The sequence below is a fragment of the Trachinotus anak genome, unplaced genomic scaffold (assembly GCF_046630095.1).
Source record: "Trachinotus anak isolate AG129_WGS33_773 ecotype Australia unplaced genomic scaffold, CSIRO_AGI_Tana_v1 ptg000015l, whole genome shotgun sequence".
Classification (NCBI taxonomy): domain Eukaryota; kingdom Metazoa; phylum Chordata; class Actinopteri; order Carangiformes; family Carangidae; genus Trachinotus; species Trachinotus anak.
The window spans coordinates 2289896-2305924 of NW_027273866.1; the positions used below are offsets into that span (position 1 = coordinate 2289896).

Below are 16029 nucleotides of genomic sequence, written 5' to 3' on the forward strand. Positions count from 1 at the left end.
TAGATATTTTCCACAATCTCTGTTTTTAATGTAGCCTTTGATGGCAAAAATTCTCTGTGTTTTACTTTCCTCTTTCTCCTTCCCAGGAGACCTGTCAGCCCCAGAGAGCTCAGAGCTGGAGCAGGAGAGGAAGAGGCAGCAGCTGCAGGACCCTGTCCTCATGCCCCTGCCTGACGCTGGGGCAGATGGTCCACTGGACTGGGCCCACCTGGTAGATGCTGCCAAGGCCTTTGAGGGTAGGCGCACATTTTTTTTCATTTCCTCCTAGAAAATCACTGAAAGGTTAATTACTTTTCAGCAAAGGGTGTGGCAGAGAATCCCAACTGTTTATAGTCGCCAGAAGAGGGCACTGTTACTCTGTGTTTTGTCTCTCTAGGTCTAATAATATGTCTTTTCACTGTTTTCTATTCAGAACAGAGGTTGGTCCTCCTAGCAGCCCTAGAGGAGAACTCCATGGCTGAAAACGCAACAGCCACCAGCCCCCAGCAGGCTGAGCCTCAGGCAGCGCCGCTGAGACAACCCTCGCCTGGGTAAGAGGCCTCAGGTCATGGCCTGAGACCAGTGTTTGTTTTAATCCACTGGTGTCCAGCTGTGTGCCATGGAAGACCCTGCAGATTCCCCTCCAATCAGACACTACTACTAATTATCCCTCCACTCTGGTTGACCACATACTAGTACAAATCAGTCTAAATTAGCAGTTGTATTCTTTGGTTGTATTGATAACCTGCTTTAACATCCAGACCATTACTTCTTCAACCACTGCTTTACTCTGAAGCTTCGGTCTTTGTTCCAGCTCATGTCCTTGTTGTCCCTTTTCACAGAGAGACTCCAGCCTGTCTGATGGGGAAAGTCAGTCAGCTGGAGTCAATGGTGAAGGCACTGCAGGAGGACCTGAAGAAGGTGTGTAATGCTCTCAAATTCACAGCATTTGTAAAGCCATTAAAAATATCACAAGCACCATATGTATTTTCCTTGCAAATCAGCAGACCTTAAAGAAAAAAAATCAAAGCTGCTGCTTGTATCGCTTGAAGGTGACAACCATTAAGCATTTGCCATTGGAGACGTCTACAAAATCTGGTGTAGAATCAAAAAATGTCACAAACAAAATTTACTTAATTAACAAGCACTCACATTTAGAGTGAGAAACTGTGATACATTTGATTTATTGTTGCATTGTTCGTCATAGTTTTAACACAGATTTGTGTAATTAGGTTGTGTTTGCCACGCCTGTGCAAAAGCATGGAGAGATACAAAAATTAGAAACCTCACATTTTAGATGAAATTGTTCACAAGACTGTGTTTGGTACCCTCTGATTACACCAGCCATCATGAGGTGCTCATTACATAAATATGTAAAAGGTCACAAAGACTGTGTGTGTCACCATCAGGAGAAGGATGCCAAGGCGTCACTGCAGGCTCAGATCCAGAACCTGCGAGAGGACAACCAGCGTCTCCTGGAGGAGTCCTACAGCGCCTCAGCCAAGCTCAAGAAGTTCACCGAGTGGGTCTTCAACACCATCGACATGAACTGATGCACAAAGCTGCTGACTGCTCTTCAGTAGGAGTTTGACCACTACTCAAGCTGATCTGAAAGTTAGTTGTTCAGTACTGTACACACTCTGTGTCCCTTCAAGGATCATCCAAAAGCTGTTCATAAAAAACTCACAACATGAACCGTTTCTCTTGGGCTTTTACAAACCAGTGCCATCATGGACTCACATGCCATCCTTCTTCAGCCTTGTGGATCTGTGGTATAATCATAGCGAAAGACAGAGATTCATTACAAGTAAGGACAGAGGAATGCAGAGAAAGAGCAGTGGTGTAACAGGTTTGATCAGCATGCACTCCCTTCCTGAAATGATATGATTCTTTGTGTCCAATCTAATGGATTGTTGGTATCCCTGCATGCCAGAGAGAGCAAGATGTTGAAACTATCCTAAAGGGATTTAAAGTTACTGTCCCCATTTAGCTGCCCAGCTAACCTAATTAAAAGTGAACAGATTTCCAATTAAAAAGCTCTAACACAATTTAAAATTTGTTCATTGGTGAAAATAGCCCCATATTCCCCTGACAGAGCTTGACACTTTCCAAGAATTAAGTGACAATGTGTTGTAAATGAATTGCTGCTTTCATATTCTCCATTTCACAATTCAGTGATAACAGTGCTGATTATTTGTTTTTATTACTAACCAAAAGAAAAGAAGCTATATGAGATGAGACACTATGCTTTTATGGTAGCAGTGTGGGTAGCTAGACACAGACAGAGAGACCCTTGGCATAGCACATACTGTAAACACTGTAAGGTCAAGTGCCTGTCTGTTTTGCCTATGTATTAAAATTGTACAAGTGTATCAAATGTATGATTTCTAAAAGGTTAAGAGCAAGTAAAACTTGTACAGGACTACTGGTCACAAGAAAAAGAAAAGAAAAGAATATATATTGTAAAAAACAGAATAATATGGGTGCCATAAATATAGAAATTTACAGTTCAGTGTCACTTATTCAGATTATTGTAAATATATGATGTTAACAGGTATTTTCTCACTGCTTCCCTTGGTATGATACTGTATGTAACGAGTATTTATGACAAAGATGATGGCCAGTTTAAGAAAACAGCCATATGCAGCTAGAGATCTGCATGCCCTTATAATGGTCAGCCTCCTTTTATTAGATTTCACTCAAAACAAAGGTTCCAACAGAAGAAGGCAGGCTTTTCATCCAAAATACTAATTCTTCTTATTACTTTTTTTTTTCTTTTGAAGTCCTTGGTTTATTTCCAACCTTTCCTGCTGCAGTGGTTTGATAGACAGTGCCACCTAGTGTTGACAACATGTAAAATGCTACATGGAATTGACCCCTCCTCCATCTATAAGCGTGTTCCACGGCTTCAATCTGATCCTTAACTCTCTCAATAGATTAAATCGGTACTGTTCAATATATGATTACATAGTAAGACATTGTGTAAATCCTGAAATTTCAGCTACAGGTTTCTGTAGTGTGTAAATCTGCTTGTCAGCCCAACCTGAATTTGGTCTGTACATGACCAGACAAAGTCCTTATTTAAGCCTCATATTGTACCTGTTTCCTTTTGTACTAAGATACTGTGCAACTGTATATAAGGAGAATTTGATATTCATCAGAATTTGCACCTTCATTCTTATTTTTTAAGATTATTTTTGATGTATTTCTGCTTTATTGGCTTGGATATACTGGAGAATGACAGGAGCAATATGAAAGATAAACAGGGGATAAGACAAGGACAAACACCACAAGCCAGAGTCCCAGGGCCCTAGCACAGCAGATCGTCCCTGCACCCTCATTCTTAACATGTGTGACAGCATGTGATTCTGTTTCCATTGAGCTGTGATGTGTACAAATGTTTATATCTATTAAAGATATTTTGTTGAATTACACTTTGCCTTGCTGAGTGGCCTTTTGGTTTTACATTCTGCAACATATGGTGCGACTTAGGCACATTATTAATATTGACAACACAGAAAGACAAAATGAGACAGGAACAGTAAAGTAATATAACTGCTGGGTCCATCTGAGGTGGCTGCAAGAGTAAATGGATACCTGTCAGTGGCCTGGCAGGAGGTGGCTGCCTGGTGTTGTATTGTGATTAACAGAGCGGTGCTGTTTTTCCACTTAGACATGATTACACAAGACATTCTCCCTGACAGAGATGAGCTTGGATGGGACAGATTGATGGATGAGCATCGCCCAAGAGACGCCAGGGTGAAGACATGGACAATTATGGTTCCACAAAATGTCTGCAGTGTGATTTCTTGTAGAGTTTAGACTATTGTAGCCTGTACAAAGCTGTGTTGGATATTTATGAGATTTAAGCACAGGTTCACAGTTTCTTAAAAAAAAAAAAAATCGTGGTATGGCCCCATGTACATTAAGGTATTGGTTGTTGTAATTCTATCTTTTGTCCACACTGGCTGTGAGAAGATGTAATGTGATTCCAGTGGAAGAGATGGGAGACAAATCTACAGTCCTAGATCTGTGCAAAAATGCCTTCCTGAAGGTGAAGCTGCTGGCTTCAGCAGTCTGAGTTAGATAAATTGAGTGGGTGTCTCAATTGGAATTGAAATTTCTCTCTTCTGTTTTCACAGTCTTCACTTGAAGAGCTGCAGTGGAGGGCAAGGAGAAAGTAAAAATGCCTGCTTAGCTCTGTGAGGCTTTATACTTTGGCACAGAGGTGCTTTGAGCTACATAATAGTGCTAACATGTTCACAGTGACATAAGTGACATTTACCAGATTCACCATCTACTTCAGCCTTTTAGATTAACTTTTTCTTGTTAACGCTAAACACAAAGTAAAGCTTAACTATTGGGGTATAAACCGTACTAGGCTACAGGACAAAACTTAAATTCTGACATGATAATGAAATGTTATGGGATCAACAAAGGCATTAGAATTTACCTTTGAGGTACCTATAAAAATATCTGTGCCTAATTTCATGGCAATCTGACATTGCAGTTGTACAGCTAGCATGGCTAATAAGCAGGAATTTTGTCCCCCATCTGCTCTATTGGAATTGCATCAGGGCGACATCTCCTCACAGCCAGTGAGAGAGAAGGGGCAATTGGAGCGACCGATACCTCCTTCAACATACACCTGGGCATGTGTAGGTTATTTTTAAAACAGACTTGAAAAACTTATCCTTGAAATAATTTCACACCAGCTCTGTCTCTCTCCACTGCATCTCCACATGTTCAGATTCAACATCAGTCCCACTGCATGTGATTGTTCTGCTAATAAATACACAACACGCCTCTTCAAACACTCTGCATGCACGCAGCATCTCTGCGGTGCCATGCGTGTGGCCGCGTAGTGTTGCTCTCTTTCAGTGGCGTGGCTGTGAACAGGCTGCTCAATAATTTAGCATTAATGCAGATTATGGCAGGGCTGGCCCCCTTAAAGCAGATTAGAGAAGTCCCTGTCTGCCTGCCTGTCACCTTGTTAATGATGGCACTCCTTAATGCCAGAGCAGCTCATGGGACAGGAAGATATGCTGATTGCAGGTCACTGCAGTCAGTGTGGGTCGTGTGTGTGATTTGTTGTAATCAGGGGGGAGCGGTGGTTATGTCATATAACCATGGTAGATGTATAGAGAGGTAGATGTATTTGATGTAGTAGGTAGATGTGTTTGAGAAATGTGTGGGGTAAGCACCGTGGGCCAAAGAATGGTTTCACACTGTAATAGGCACGCCACTCAAGCGGCTGTGTGACCTCGGTTTCCCTTGGTTACCACATTTACCAGGAGCAGCAGTTTTGAGTTGTTCAAATTTCAATCTGCCTTTTGCCTGAAGAAAAATACTGAACAAATTGTACTTTTATTAATGAGAACTGGTCTTTCATCTGTTCAGCTTGATTAAAAAAAAAACAAAACAAAACAAAAAAAACTGTAGGCCTATTCAAGGTCTTTTATGTCTGTGAGGAATATTTGAATTGCCTCAGATATTTTCAAACGCAACAGAAAGGGGGTTTTACAGAGCCAGGACCTCCACTTAGATACCAACACCCTGCTGGAAGAGAGAAGAAACGCACGGTGAGGAGAAGCAAGCGAGATAGTTCTTTGATAACTGGTGAACTGGTTCTGTCAACACAACAACATCTGTATGTGTGTGGCTGTGTTTCTGTGTGTGTGTGTTCACTCTGCATGCATGCATTCACAAATTGGCCATGCCATGTATTTCTGGAGTATCTTCCTCGGGGGCTTTTGGGATCTCATTTATTGTAGGAAAAAAGGTTCATTCGTTCGCGCTGCCATTTAAGCTTGAATGGTTCCAGAGATTCCATGAAGAGAGAGGAAGGAGGAGAACGTAGACATGCCAGAGTGCAAAAAGCTGCAGACAGAAACATGAGTGCATGTTTGCCATTCTCAAGTGCAACAAATGGAATTTGCTAGTAATGTAAAAAAATATATATAAGCCCCAGAAATACAAATATAAGTTGTGGGAAAAATGTTTAACTTTGGATCATAGCCTGCAAGCAATAAGTAGCTGCTTACGCATAAGCTTTGAATGGAAATTGAGAAGTATTATCTCTGAGGGCGCTTACTCAAAGAGTCTGGAAAACATATTTATAGTCTGCATTTGTGTGTGTTCAGTAGCATGAACTTGTTTTTGAATTTGCATTTCAATATCCTTCTAATGAAATGTTTCTTATTTTCAGCATCAGTGGGCGCTGCTGCAGTGTGCATCTCTCCCTGTTCTCCTTTCCTCTTCACTGTGCATCCCCTGCTCTCTCAATCTCTATCTCACACACACTTACTGCCTCATGCACACACACACACACACACACACCCTCTCTCTCTGCCTGTCTTTCTCCTCCCTCTATTTTCCCTCTTTATATTCTCTCTAATTCCTTCATCCCTCCCCCTTTCCCAACTTGATCTGCCCCTCTCTATTGCACAGCATCTCCCTCCCTCCCTCCCTCTCCCTCTCCCTCTCTCTCTGTCTCTCTCTCTCTATCTCTCTCTCTCTCGCTGTCCCTCTCACACACTCGACTCTTTCGCTCTCACTGAGACTCAAGCACATGCAGGCAGAGAGAGAGGGGAGATGAACGAGGTGCACACATGTGAGGATCTCCTGAACTGCTGGGGCAAGGCAGGGCTGGTGAAGAGGGAAGAGGAAGAGGAGGAGGAGGAGGAATAGAGGAATACTGCAGTGACCGGCCAGCTTCTCTCTCTCACTCTCACTCTCTCTCTTTCTCTCGCTGCTTCACTGCTTTCATCCCCCTGTCTTCTTCATCCCCTTCTCTCCCCCTCTGCCAATTATACCATGAACCTGCCTGCTGCTTGTTGCTAAGGGGGAGCCAACCGGGGGAGCAGAGTGGACCAGGCATTATTTTGTTTCTAAGGTAATGAATGCTTCAGTAATGGCAACTGTCAGGTGTCACAGATGTTGCATTGCACTAGGCTGCTCGCCTGCTGAGAGTGAATAGGGCTTTGGGATTCACATTCACAATATGGTTCTGAGTGTATCTGGAGCGCAGCTTGTTTCGTACATGTTTGTGTGTGAACTCTTTGCTAGTTTATTCAGTTTGTTTCAGTTGACTGGGCGTCTGTGGGCTTGTTTATTTGGGCCATTGCAGGGGGTTCTGCCCCGTGAATATGTGTGTGTGCAATCTCTTTTTATGTTTGACTCCCCGTAAATTGATATTTGCACTGTGCTTGGATGTGAGAGTGTGCATGTGCAGACACACACACGCATGCAGGCACTGTACATGAGGGTATGTTGGAGCACTCTGGCTGTCTTTAAGCAGCTGTCAGTGTCTGTAACCTGTCCATTTCACTTTGACACGAGCTTTCAATTAACGTCCTGGATAGGCCCTCTGTGGACTTTGATTTACATGCGTGAGCAGCTCAATTGGGAGGAAGTTGTTCTCTAGAATTACCGCTTCCTGTCCACAGGGAACATATTGGCACTCTATTGTTTTCTTTAAGCAGGTGCTATGCGATCCATACTGCCTGCCTTTCTATACGGCCCTTGAGGCGAACACAAAGATTAGCTGTCTAATGTGCTCAGGCTCTAAAAAGAGCACAGGCGTGTTAGCCAATGGGGAGTGCTGCACTCCGCACTTCTGGTGGCAATAACAAACAGTGAGGCGAGAGCGGATGATTACTTATTCACTCATGCGCATCACCATGCTCTGTGGTGTAATAGATTTAAGTGTTCAACTATGGTGACAAAGCCACCTTGCATATTGTGCAAGCTGGTGCTACGCTGAATTTTAACAATTCAAATTTTACCCTCTCTTTCCACCGGGGCCATTATCTGCTGTTGTTCAAACTTGTAACATTGCACGGCTACAATTACATAATTCAACTACTCCAAATCCCTTGCCAGCAGCTGGCCCACGGCAAGATGCGGTATTACTAATTCAGTTAATGTATGAAGGTTTCATATTGTTTCATATTGTGCCTGCTCATGTGTGCCTGTCATGAAATGTTGTCTTGTATCCTCTGTGCTTTCTCCCCTCAATAGCATATAACAGTTTTATTTTTTCAAACACAAATAGCTGTTACAGTGAATAGTGAGGCCCAGTGAGCTGTGTGATTATTTTTTTCCTGGCAGCTTTATCCCCTTGCACTTTATATTTTTTTAAGTACCAAAAATTATGAATGTGTCGAACTGTGTAATCCACCCCCCTCATGCCCTCTTTCCTCCACACGATTAAGGGACTAACAAATGGTTTAACCCATTTATAACACACAGAAGCCCTCAATGGCAAAGGGTAGATGGGGCTAAGGGGGCTCGTTGAAGTACAGTCGTCAGCGTAGGTTACGGAAATCCTTAGTTACACAGAATTAATTCTCCTGAGAGAGTGAGAGGGAGGGAGGGATAGGGGACACAGCCTAGAGAAAGTGATGGGGACTGTGTGGAGGCTGTGAATAAATCCCTTTACAGCAGCTCTTAAAGTATGAAGCCTGGGGGGTGGGGGTGGGTGAGGGGGGATCAGAGGTAACCATCAGTTAATGGAGTCAACACTTACGCTTTGCATAAAAATAAAAAGCAAACATAGCGGCCAGCACTGACCACAGTTAAACCATCAGTATTACCTCAGTGAGAGTTCATTCATTATGAACATCACTTTTTTTTTTTTTAAAAAGAAGGATGACTCATCTCAGCCACGTATAGGTACTACATGTTGTCGACACACATCTGTGCTCTATACATAATTACTGACATCCTTACTCCCCTGAGCTGACATACTGTACTGCAGAAACATTTTAAATTTTTTTTTATTTTATCAGATGTATCTCACCCCACAGCTGTGCCAGATGAATGAAATACCCCCTGAAAACCACCCTTCACATTTTAAATGTGTTCAATTGATTTTAAACTGGATTTTATTTGACACTATTAATTCGACGTTTTGAACAATTTATCTGTCATCATGGTCAAGTTAGCATTTGGACTAACTATTAATGTGCACTGGCAGAAACTGGACATCAGCTATTTCTCCATCACCTTTGGTATTTCATTAGCTAACTACATCAATTGTGCATCCTCTTTAATTTAGCTATTTCAACCACTGACAATGACATTTAGCTATTTCAACTATGAACAAGTTTTTATCTATATATTTAAAAAGTTATCTTTCAATTTTAGCGAATTATTCAAACCATTTTTTCACATTGAGTGACTCCACAATCCACCATGTGGGCCGTGGAAACTGCAGAATTGCCCCATGAGGCACGAGTACTGGTTGAGAATCACTGCAGTACTGCATATTCGTGATTTGACTTTGTGGCTTAGTTAATATTCATCTTACATCAGCCGACCTGGCTTCTCTTATCTGTCCCTACTGTGACAGACGCCTCCATTCCCAGACAGAAGCATACATTTTTGGCAGCTGAATGTCATGACGATAAAGGCTGGAGGAATTTTGGCTCGAAGGGGAAATAGATGATGCTGACTGATGTTTATCAAATTGTCATTTTGTGTTCTTCCTCTGCCCAGTGGACGTTGGGTGCTGTGTTCATGTGGTGCGTCTGTTTCTTTGGCAGGACTGAGTGAAAATGGCGGAGGGGTCCAGAGACCAGGGAGGCGCCAGCACCAATGATCCCGAAGAGGACTCCCCCAATATGATTGTCTACAGAAAGGCAAGACTGATGTGTGTGCTACTGTATCTGAGCTATGTGATGGGAGAAACATTTGCTGAGGAGCAATGACCCATAGACAGGCTCCTGACAGCAAGCTGGTCTGTATCACTGTGTATCTACCACACACATGGTTTCGCCGTCAAAATTAGGTGTCAGTAAGCCTCTCTTTCAACCATCCTGAAGCATGCTCTTTCTCTGCCTTCAGGACCCTCTTCCTACCACTGTACCCATCACTAGTCTGTCAAACTTCATCCCTCCAGTGTTTTAATAAGCCCTCAATCCCATCAGTGAGGGTTTGGGCAGTGAGAGGTCCTTTCAGTGTCAAGGGTAATTACCTTGTCCCCATGGTGCCTCACTTTCAATAGCTGCTATTTGATTGGAGAGGGTGAGCAGTATCGGTGGCTAATTACGTGGATGTTGGGCTCGGAGGAAGTGGTTGATTCTCCAGGGCTAGGATTGGGAGCAGCCAATGAGGGGGTGGTTATTACTCCTCAACTGACGAATAGCTTGTTATTTCTCTGCCAGCACTGTGACAGCCCACTCAAAAGACCCAAAAAAAAAAAAAAAAAGGAAAAGCTTCTTTTGATCAGACTTATACCACGGGATCCACTGCTGCCGCCCGGCCTGCTGTCTTGATTATGGTAGAAAATGAGCTATAAGCAGGCTGTGGTTGACAGATCCCGTCCCACTCTCCCAAATCTGTTGTTTCATCCTGCTCCTAATGATTGTCTGTTCATATAGCTAGGTAAACAGATTAGGGAGGAAATGGGCAAGACAGGATGCAAAATAATTGCTGACAGTCAGTTGGTAAAATGTCCTTTTTAGGCGTGTTGTTAACTATGTGCCACTGTGCTTGGTGACATACTGACGGATTTCTCGTAAACCTCCATCTGTGTAATAAACACCTCGAGTCTGCAGCTCACCCGGAAGAACTGTCAGGACCTCCTTTGTACTCAGAATCTCGATAAATCTCTGATGCCACCTCTGACAATTATGCTACTGGGATTGTGCACTATGAACTGAGTGTCACACGTCGGCAGTTGGCAGCACAAAGAGAGGTTGAAATGCATTGCCAGCAACAATTCACTTGTCTACGGTAAATACTCAACTTGTTAGGGTGGCAGTGGGCAATTCCAGTCTCTTAAAGTCTCTGCCAGGAATCCAGGAATGGTAATCAATAATCAGATAAGAACTATGACTATCTTGAGACAAATGGCTTCTCTTCTTGAAGCCTGGATCTCAAAACAAGTGTCACATGGCTGTCAAAATATTTGTATAATGTATCTGGGTCTGTTTTTTTGTGCCTATTCTGCGCGGTAATGTATTAATTATCGCAGTGCAGTATTGTCAGTAACCCTCATGTATTCTAAGACGCTGTCACGCTGCAGAGAGAACTTACTGTAGTTGCATGTAATGCTGGGTATCTTCGTGGATTTCACAGCGTAGCTTCATTATGTAACACTACACATGCCTGGAGGCAATACATTTAAGTGGCTAGTTTTTCCTTGTCAGGATGCTGCCTGAGGGAATATTCATCATTTCATGTTTTAGTCATATGCAGTGACAACAGACAGATGATTCTGAGAGTGACAGGACATTTCTGCCCTTCCTGCTTTGAAAATGTGATTTTTGATTTGAAGCTTTTGAGGAAGGCAGCTGAGGATTCAACCCAGCTAGATAAGAAGACGTATTTTTCACACAGGAATAATAATTTGAGCTGCAATATTTGTCATTAGTACCTGACCTTTAATTTAATTGACGTTGTATTTTCTTGCGTTTCATGTTGTTGTCAGTCACTACCTAGAGATGTCAGAGAGGCCAAATGATAGAGAGGTGCTGGGTCTTTGGGGGCTTAGTGCCCATGGCCTCTGGACTCAGTGGGTGGGCAGCTTGGCGCACTGTGAAGGCGCTGCTTGCAGAGAGGCAGATGGCCACCAATATGCTCAGCCGCCTGGGAAAACACTGGCAGCTCCATCCCAAAGGCCTGAGCCCCTGTCAGCTGGAAGACATCAGCATCTTACAAGTGCCCTGGTCCAAAGATAAAAATATTTAAAAGTGTGGGCAGCATCTTTTTGAAATGTGTCAAAGGTTAGGGTTAAAATGCCTTTACCTATATTGCCATATCTGTTTCAAAACTATTAAGTTAACTGTGTAGGCAGTTAGACAAAGGTGAATGTGATGTATTTAGCCATTAGAGAGGCTGAGTGCTGCGGACAGGAGGAGGCTGTCTCTGTCCGATGCATTGTAGGTGCTGCAGTACTATCCGTCTCTCTCCTCCCACGAAAAGAGGAAGTCAAGCAAAACAATCCAGTAACTGCAGGACGTCTTATTGCCTCAAGAACTTGTAGAGAAAATACACAAGTGGGTTGCACACATACTCTAAATACACACACACACACACACAGGAACTCATCCATACACTCGCTCCCTGATGAATTGAATGCACCTTACCTGTTTTACAGTTGTGTTTTGCCTTGCTATGTTTGGCATGTGAAGCAGACAGAATATGGATGCAGATGCATCGGAGTGCCAGCAAGAGACACACAAAAGAAACTCAAACCATTAAGCACCACTGTGCAGGGAAATGCAATTAAGCGGCAGAGAGAGGCCACTTTACTGCTCTGATCAGGTAAAGCTCACAAACTATTAATAGCTAACATCTCTCATCCCTGAGTGCGTGTGTGTGTCTTCCCCTTTTTCCTCCTTTGTGACTTGGGGGCCAAGACTTATCCGAGCTGTGATGGCTGGCTGACAAACACACAGTTCTGTCCAGCATTCCTGTCCTACTACTAAGGGAGAGTTAAGGATTTGTGCTGCATCCCCATCATCCTTTTATTTAGACCATTAAATGTTTGATTGGATAATTCTTGGCAGTCAACTATATCTGAAGGCCGGTATTATAGCCATAGAATGTGTGTCATGTGTGGTCACACACAACTTTCATCTAGATGGGTTTTAGGAGCCATTAGTGGGTAAATATTACCGTAGTTGTGCCAGGATGCTCAAAAGCACAAAAGCACTGCTTGGTGCCAGTGGCCTTTGGGTGTGTGTAAGCTTTAACACTCTACTAGCAGAGAGTAGATTGGTTGACAATTGCAGCTGTTATTTTGCAGCTGTTATTTTGTAGCACCAAGATTGTCTCCAAATGGATGCAAACATGCGGTGCTCCAAAAAGCTCCATCTGTACCGTAAATCAGTACGCAAAATGCTAACAGCGTGAAATATTTCAACTACTGTTGGATGTATTGCCTCAAAACTTTGTACTGACGTCCTTTTTCTTCACATTTGAGGTGATGTTTTCCCTTTGGGTTGACATACGCGATGTTCTGTTGCCGTGCCTCCAGTTTCGGCATGTTTTAGAGAAAAATAAAACAGCTGTGCCTGCTGGATATGTTAGTCTGTCTCTATGTCATGTGTATTATTTTTTCATTGAATCTTGGATGGATTTTTTTTCTTCTTGCCCACCGATTGTAGTGTATTTCTTTCAACCGTGCCTTGTTGTTATCAATGCTGTTTTTTTTTTTTACCTTTCCCCCTCTCCTTTTTCTCCCCCATTTATTCCTTTTTTCAGCCTTTCTTCTGCTTCTTGCTGATTAATAATTGAAGCTCATTTCAAGCATTCCATCTTCGGAAAAATATCTGGTCCTCTGGGACATCATATCCCCCCATTCATTTATTCATATCCAGCACATTTTTCATCATCATTTGGTATTTTTATCCATGTATGTGCTTATAAATGTATAGAGGGGAGGACCAGAGGGGAAAAGAACAAAGGATGCAAAGAAAAGATGGTTTAACGCCTTAATAAAACATAATACTTCCACTCTGCCAGTTGGACAGATCTTTGAATTTGCATTTGCACCATTACACACATTACAGTTCTGTGATACATGATAGCGGTGGTTTGCGCCTGTAGCAGGAGCTAGGGGGTGACTAACACAAGTTCTCACACCCGTGTCACTCCTGCAGACTGGATAGATGTTGAATCTAACATACCCTGAGTGGCAGTAGAAGAAGAAATTACTGTCAGTGCCAACCTTAACCTCCCACAGTATCCTCATAAGTGGCTGTCAGCTAGTCTAGGATGATTTCAGAGACAGGACACAGGGGGATATTCACTGCACTCCTAGAGCGGATGATATGGAAATGGTGGAAATATGTATAAAATTACAGCAATCACACTACCGGTTAGACGCTGACTCTCCCTTGAGTGACAAGAGAAGATGAAATTACTGCAAATGGCAAACTCCCACATCGTCCATTCGCCTACCACAGGAGGGACTGACAGCTGGCGGAGTTTGAAGAGGATGGAGGCGCTGCAGTTGTGCCGGTCAGAAGGAAGCTCGCCTGCCTGTCTTCTTGCTGCCATCCATGAGTCACACTCTCTTCTCTCTCTCAAGTGCCCCTGGGGCCCATGGAGGGTATATCTCTCCTCTTTTACGACTAACCTCCATCTGAGGTGTCTATGGGCCACGATTTGCTGTTCCTCTGTGCACTTAAGATAGCACGGTCCAGCCGAATGCTCTGGATATCACCTCTGCAGCTGTAGGGATGAGTTCTCCCAGTGCTTTATCATGTATGACCATTTTAACACCATCCCCACTTGCACCATGGGAGCCTTTATCTGAGGCGCTGGTATGGGCTGAACTATCAGGGTCACGCTGAAGCCTGTGTGCCTGTATGCTAAGTGCCAGTGTGGGTTGCTTTCCTAGTTGGGTCAATAAGATAAAACAACAGTAACAGTGCAAAGCTTTATGTCTTATATAACCAACTCCTGTCTGTTTAATGTGTTGGCCTGTCTCTTCTTTCCAGTAAAGCTGAAGGACCAATACATGAAAATCCTGGAAGTTCAGTGAAACATAAATCATAATTGGATAATAATTCACAGTGTTTTGGCAGCCTGTGCACTGTGTTGACAGGATTATTCACCTCATCCACAGAGAATGGCTGTGACTGAAATAAAAGGCTTTTCTCCAGTGAGGAAAGTCCTTCCTGTGCCAGTGCCGCTCCTGGTCTCCCTCTCTGTTTGCACAAGTGCTGACAATATGCTCTTAAAGGAGCACATTTAATAATGCAGCCAGTGTCTTTGTGCGCCTTATTGGGACTATGTATGTATAGGGTGATGTGTGTGTGTGTGTGTGTGTGTGTGTGTTTGTGTGTGTGTTGGGGGGTGGCTCGGTTGGCACCAGTGTGTCCTGCTTCTAAATATCCTCCAAAGCCTCCTGAGCCTCCCACTTATCGCAGCCTGAAAAGATTGCTTGGAATTGCACTAGAGATGGAGTATGCCTTAAATACCTCCTACTGTACTCTGAATAACCTCAGCATCTCTGCGGGACACTGAGCCTGCCCTCCTACAAAGCGGATGATATGGAAATACTGGAAATATGTTTAGAATTACAGCAATTGACTTGAAGAGGATACAAATCTCATTAACTGTCTTTGGGTTAATAGGATCAGTGAATAAACTGTTGCCCAGTTAAAGTGTTGTTGATGGTGCTGATAAAGAATAAACTCTTGTGGCAACATGTAGGGTAAATACTAATGGTTTTACTGGAACTGGCTCTGACATTAGTATATTAAAAGCTGCTGGTGCTCGGTGCCTTCGGGTGACACTCTGACATGTTTGACAGCAGTGACTCACTGGGCAAACTGTAGCCCTGCAGTTGTGCTGACACACTGAATTAGCAAAAAATGGGATGTAAAAAGAGAACAAGCTATAACACTCCCACATGGCTTTGTCACTTTTTTTAAAACAGGCATTCACAGCAACAGTGATAATAATTACCTCATTAAATCATACACATTAAGTATACAAAACACCTGGATCCAAACATTAAATATCAATTCAAATAAAACCATTTAAGTGGTAGTAGTAGTAGTAGTAGTAGTAGTAAAATCTAAAGTATTTAAGTAATGGTAAAAGTCATTTTAAGACTGTTGATAAAAAAATGAGTCACGAGTCTCGCCTGAAGATCTCAGGCTGGAGTATAGAAATGAATAGTCAGCGTTGTATTTGGCCAGACTGAGCCATGCTTGGTCATGAGGTGACATCTGCTGAGTGGATTCTATTTAAAAAGTAGGATTAAACCCAAAAATGCACGAGATTGTCAATTAAAATTCCATCATCAGCTGTGCTGCAGCTGAGGTATAGCTTGAAATGAACAGGACTGTTAAATCTACTGTTAAAAGGAAGCAACTGTCTCATATCTTTAACTGATTTTTTTTTTTTTTTTTTTGGCTACTTGGGAGCAGAGAAAAACTTTGAACATAACATTGACATATTGTCACCTTATAAAGTTGATGTGCTTAATTTTACATCCAGAAGATACAGACCAACATCAGCATTTTAAGTCATCCAATTTTCATTCTCCTTTTAGCTCTGGTCTCCAGTAACCACCACCACCAC

The 16029-nt window shown here is 42.8% G+C and overlaps 2 protein-coding genes across 5 annotated transcripts in view; both read left to right on the top strand.

Moving 5' to 3' along the window:
* Nucleotides 1–3413, top strand: part of LOC139632773 (signal-induced proliferation-associated 1-like protein 1) — a 33895-nt gene extending 30482 nt beyond the window's left edge. For both annotated transcript variants that reach the window (XM_071497970.1, XM_071497969.1), the window contains exons 18-21: nucleotides 87–236; nucleotides 413–530; nucleotides 822–900; nucleotides 1389–3413. In XM_071497970.1, coding sequence (XP_071354071.1) covers nucleotides 87–236; nucleotides 413–530; nucleotides 822–900; nucleotides 1389–1532 — 491 coding nt within the window. In that variant the 3' untranslated portion in view covers nucleotides 1533–3413. The remainder of the gene's footprint in view (nucleotides 1–86; nucleotides 237–412; nucleotides 531–821; nucleotides 901–1388) is intronic.
* A 3126-nt stretch (nucleotides 3414–6539) lies between these two features.
* LOC139632892 (regulator of G-protein signaling 6-like) overlaps nucleotides 6540–16029 on the top strand; it is a 38567-nt gene continuing 29077 nt past the window's right edge. For 2 of the 3 annotated variants that reach the window (XM_071498162.1, XM_071498163.1), the window contains exons 1-2: nucleotides 6752–6874; nucleotides 9528–9623. In XM_071498162.1, the coding sequence (XP_071354263.1) occupies nucleotides 9540–9623 (84 nt within the window). In that variant the 5' untranslated portion in view covers nucleotides 6752–6874; nucleotides 9528–9539. Of the gene's footprint in view, nucleotides 6875–9527; nucleotides 9624–16029 lie in introns of all 3 variants that reach the window. The other variant, XM_071498161.1, reaches the window with a different exon arrangement.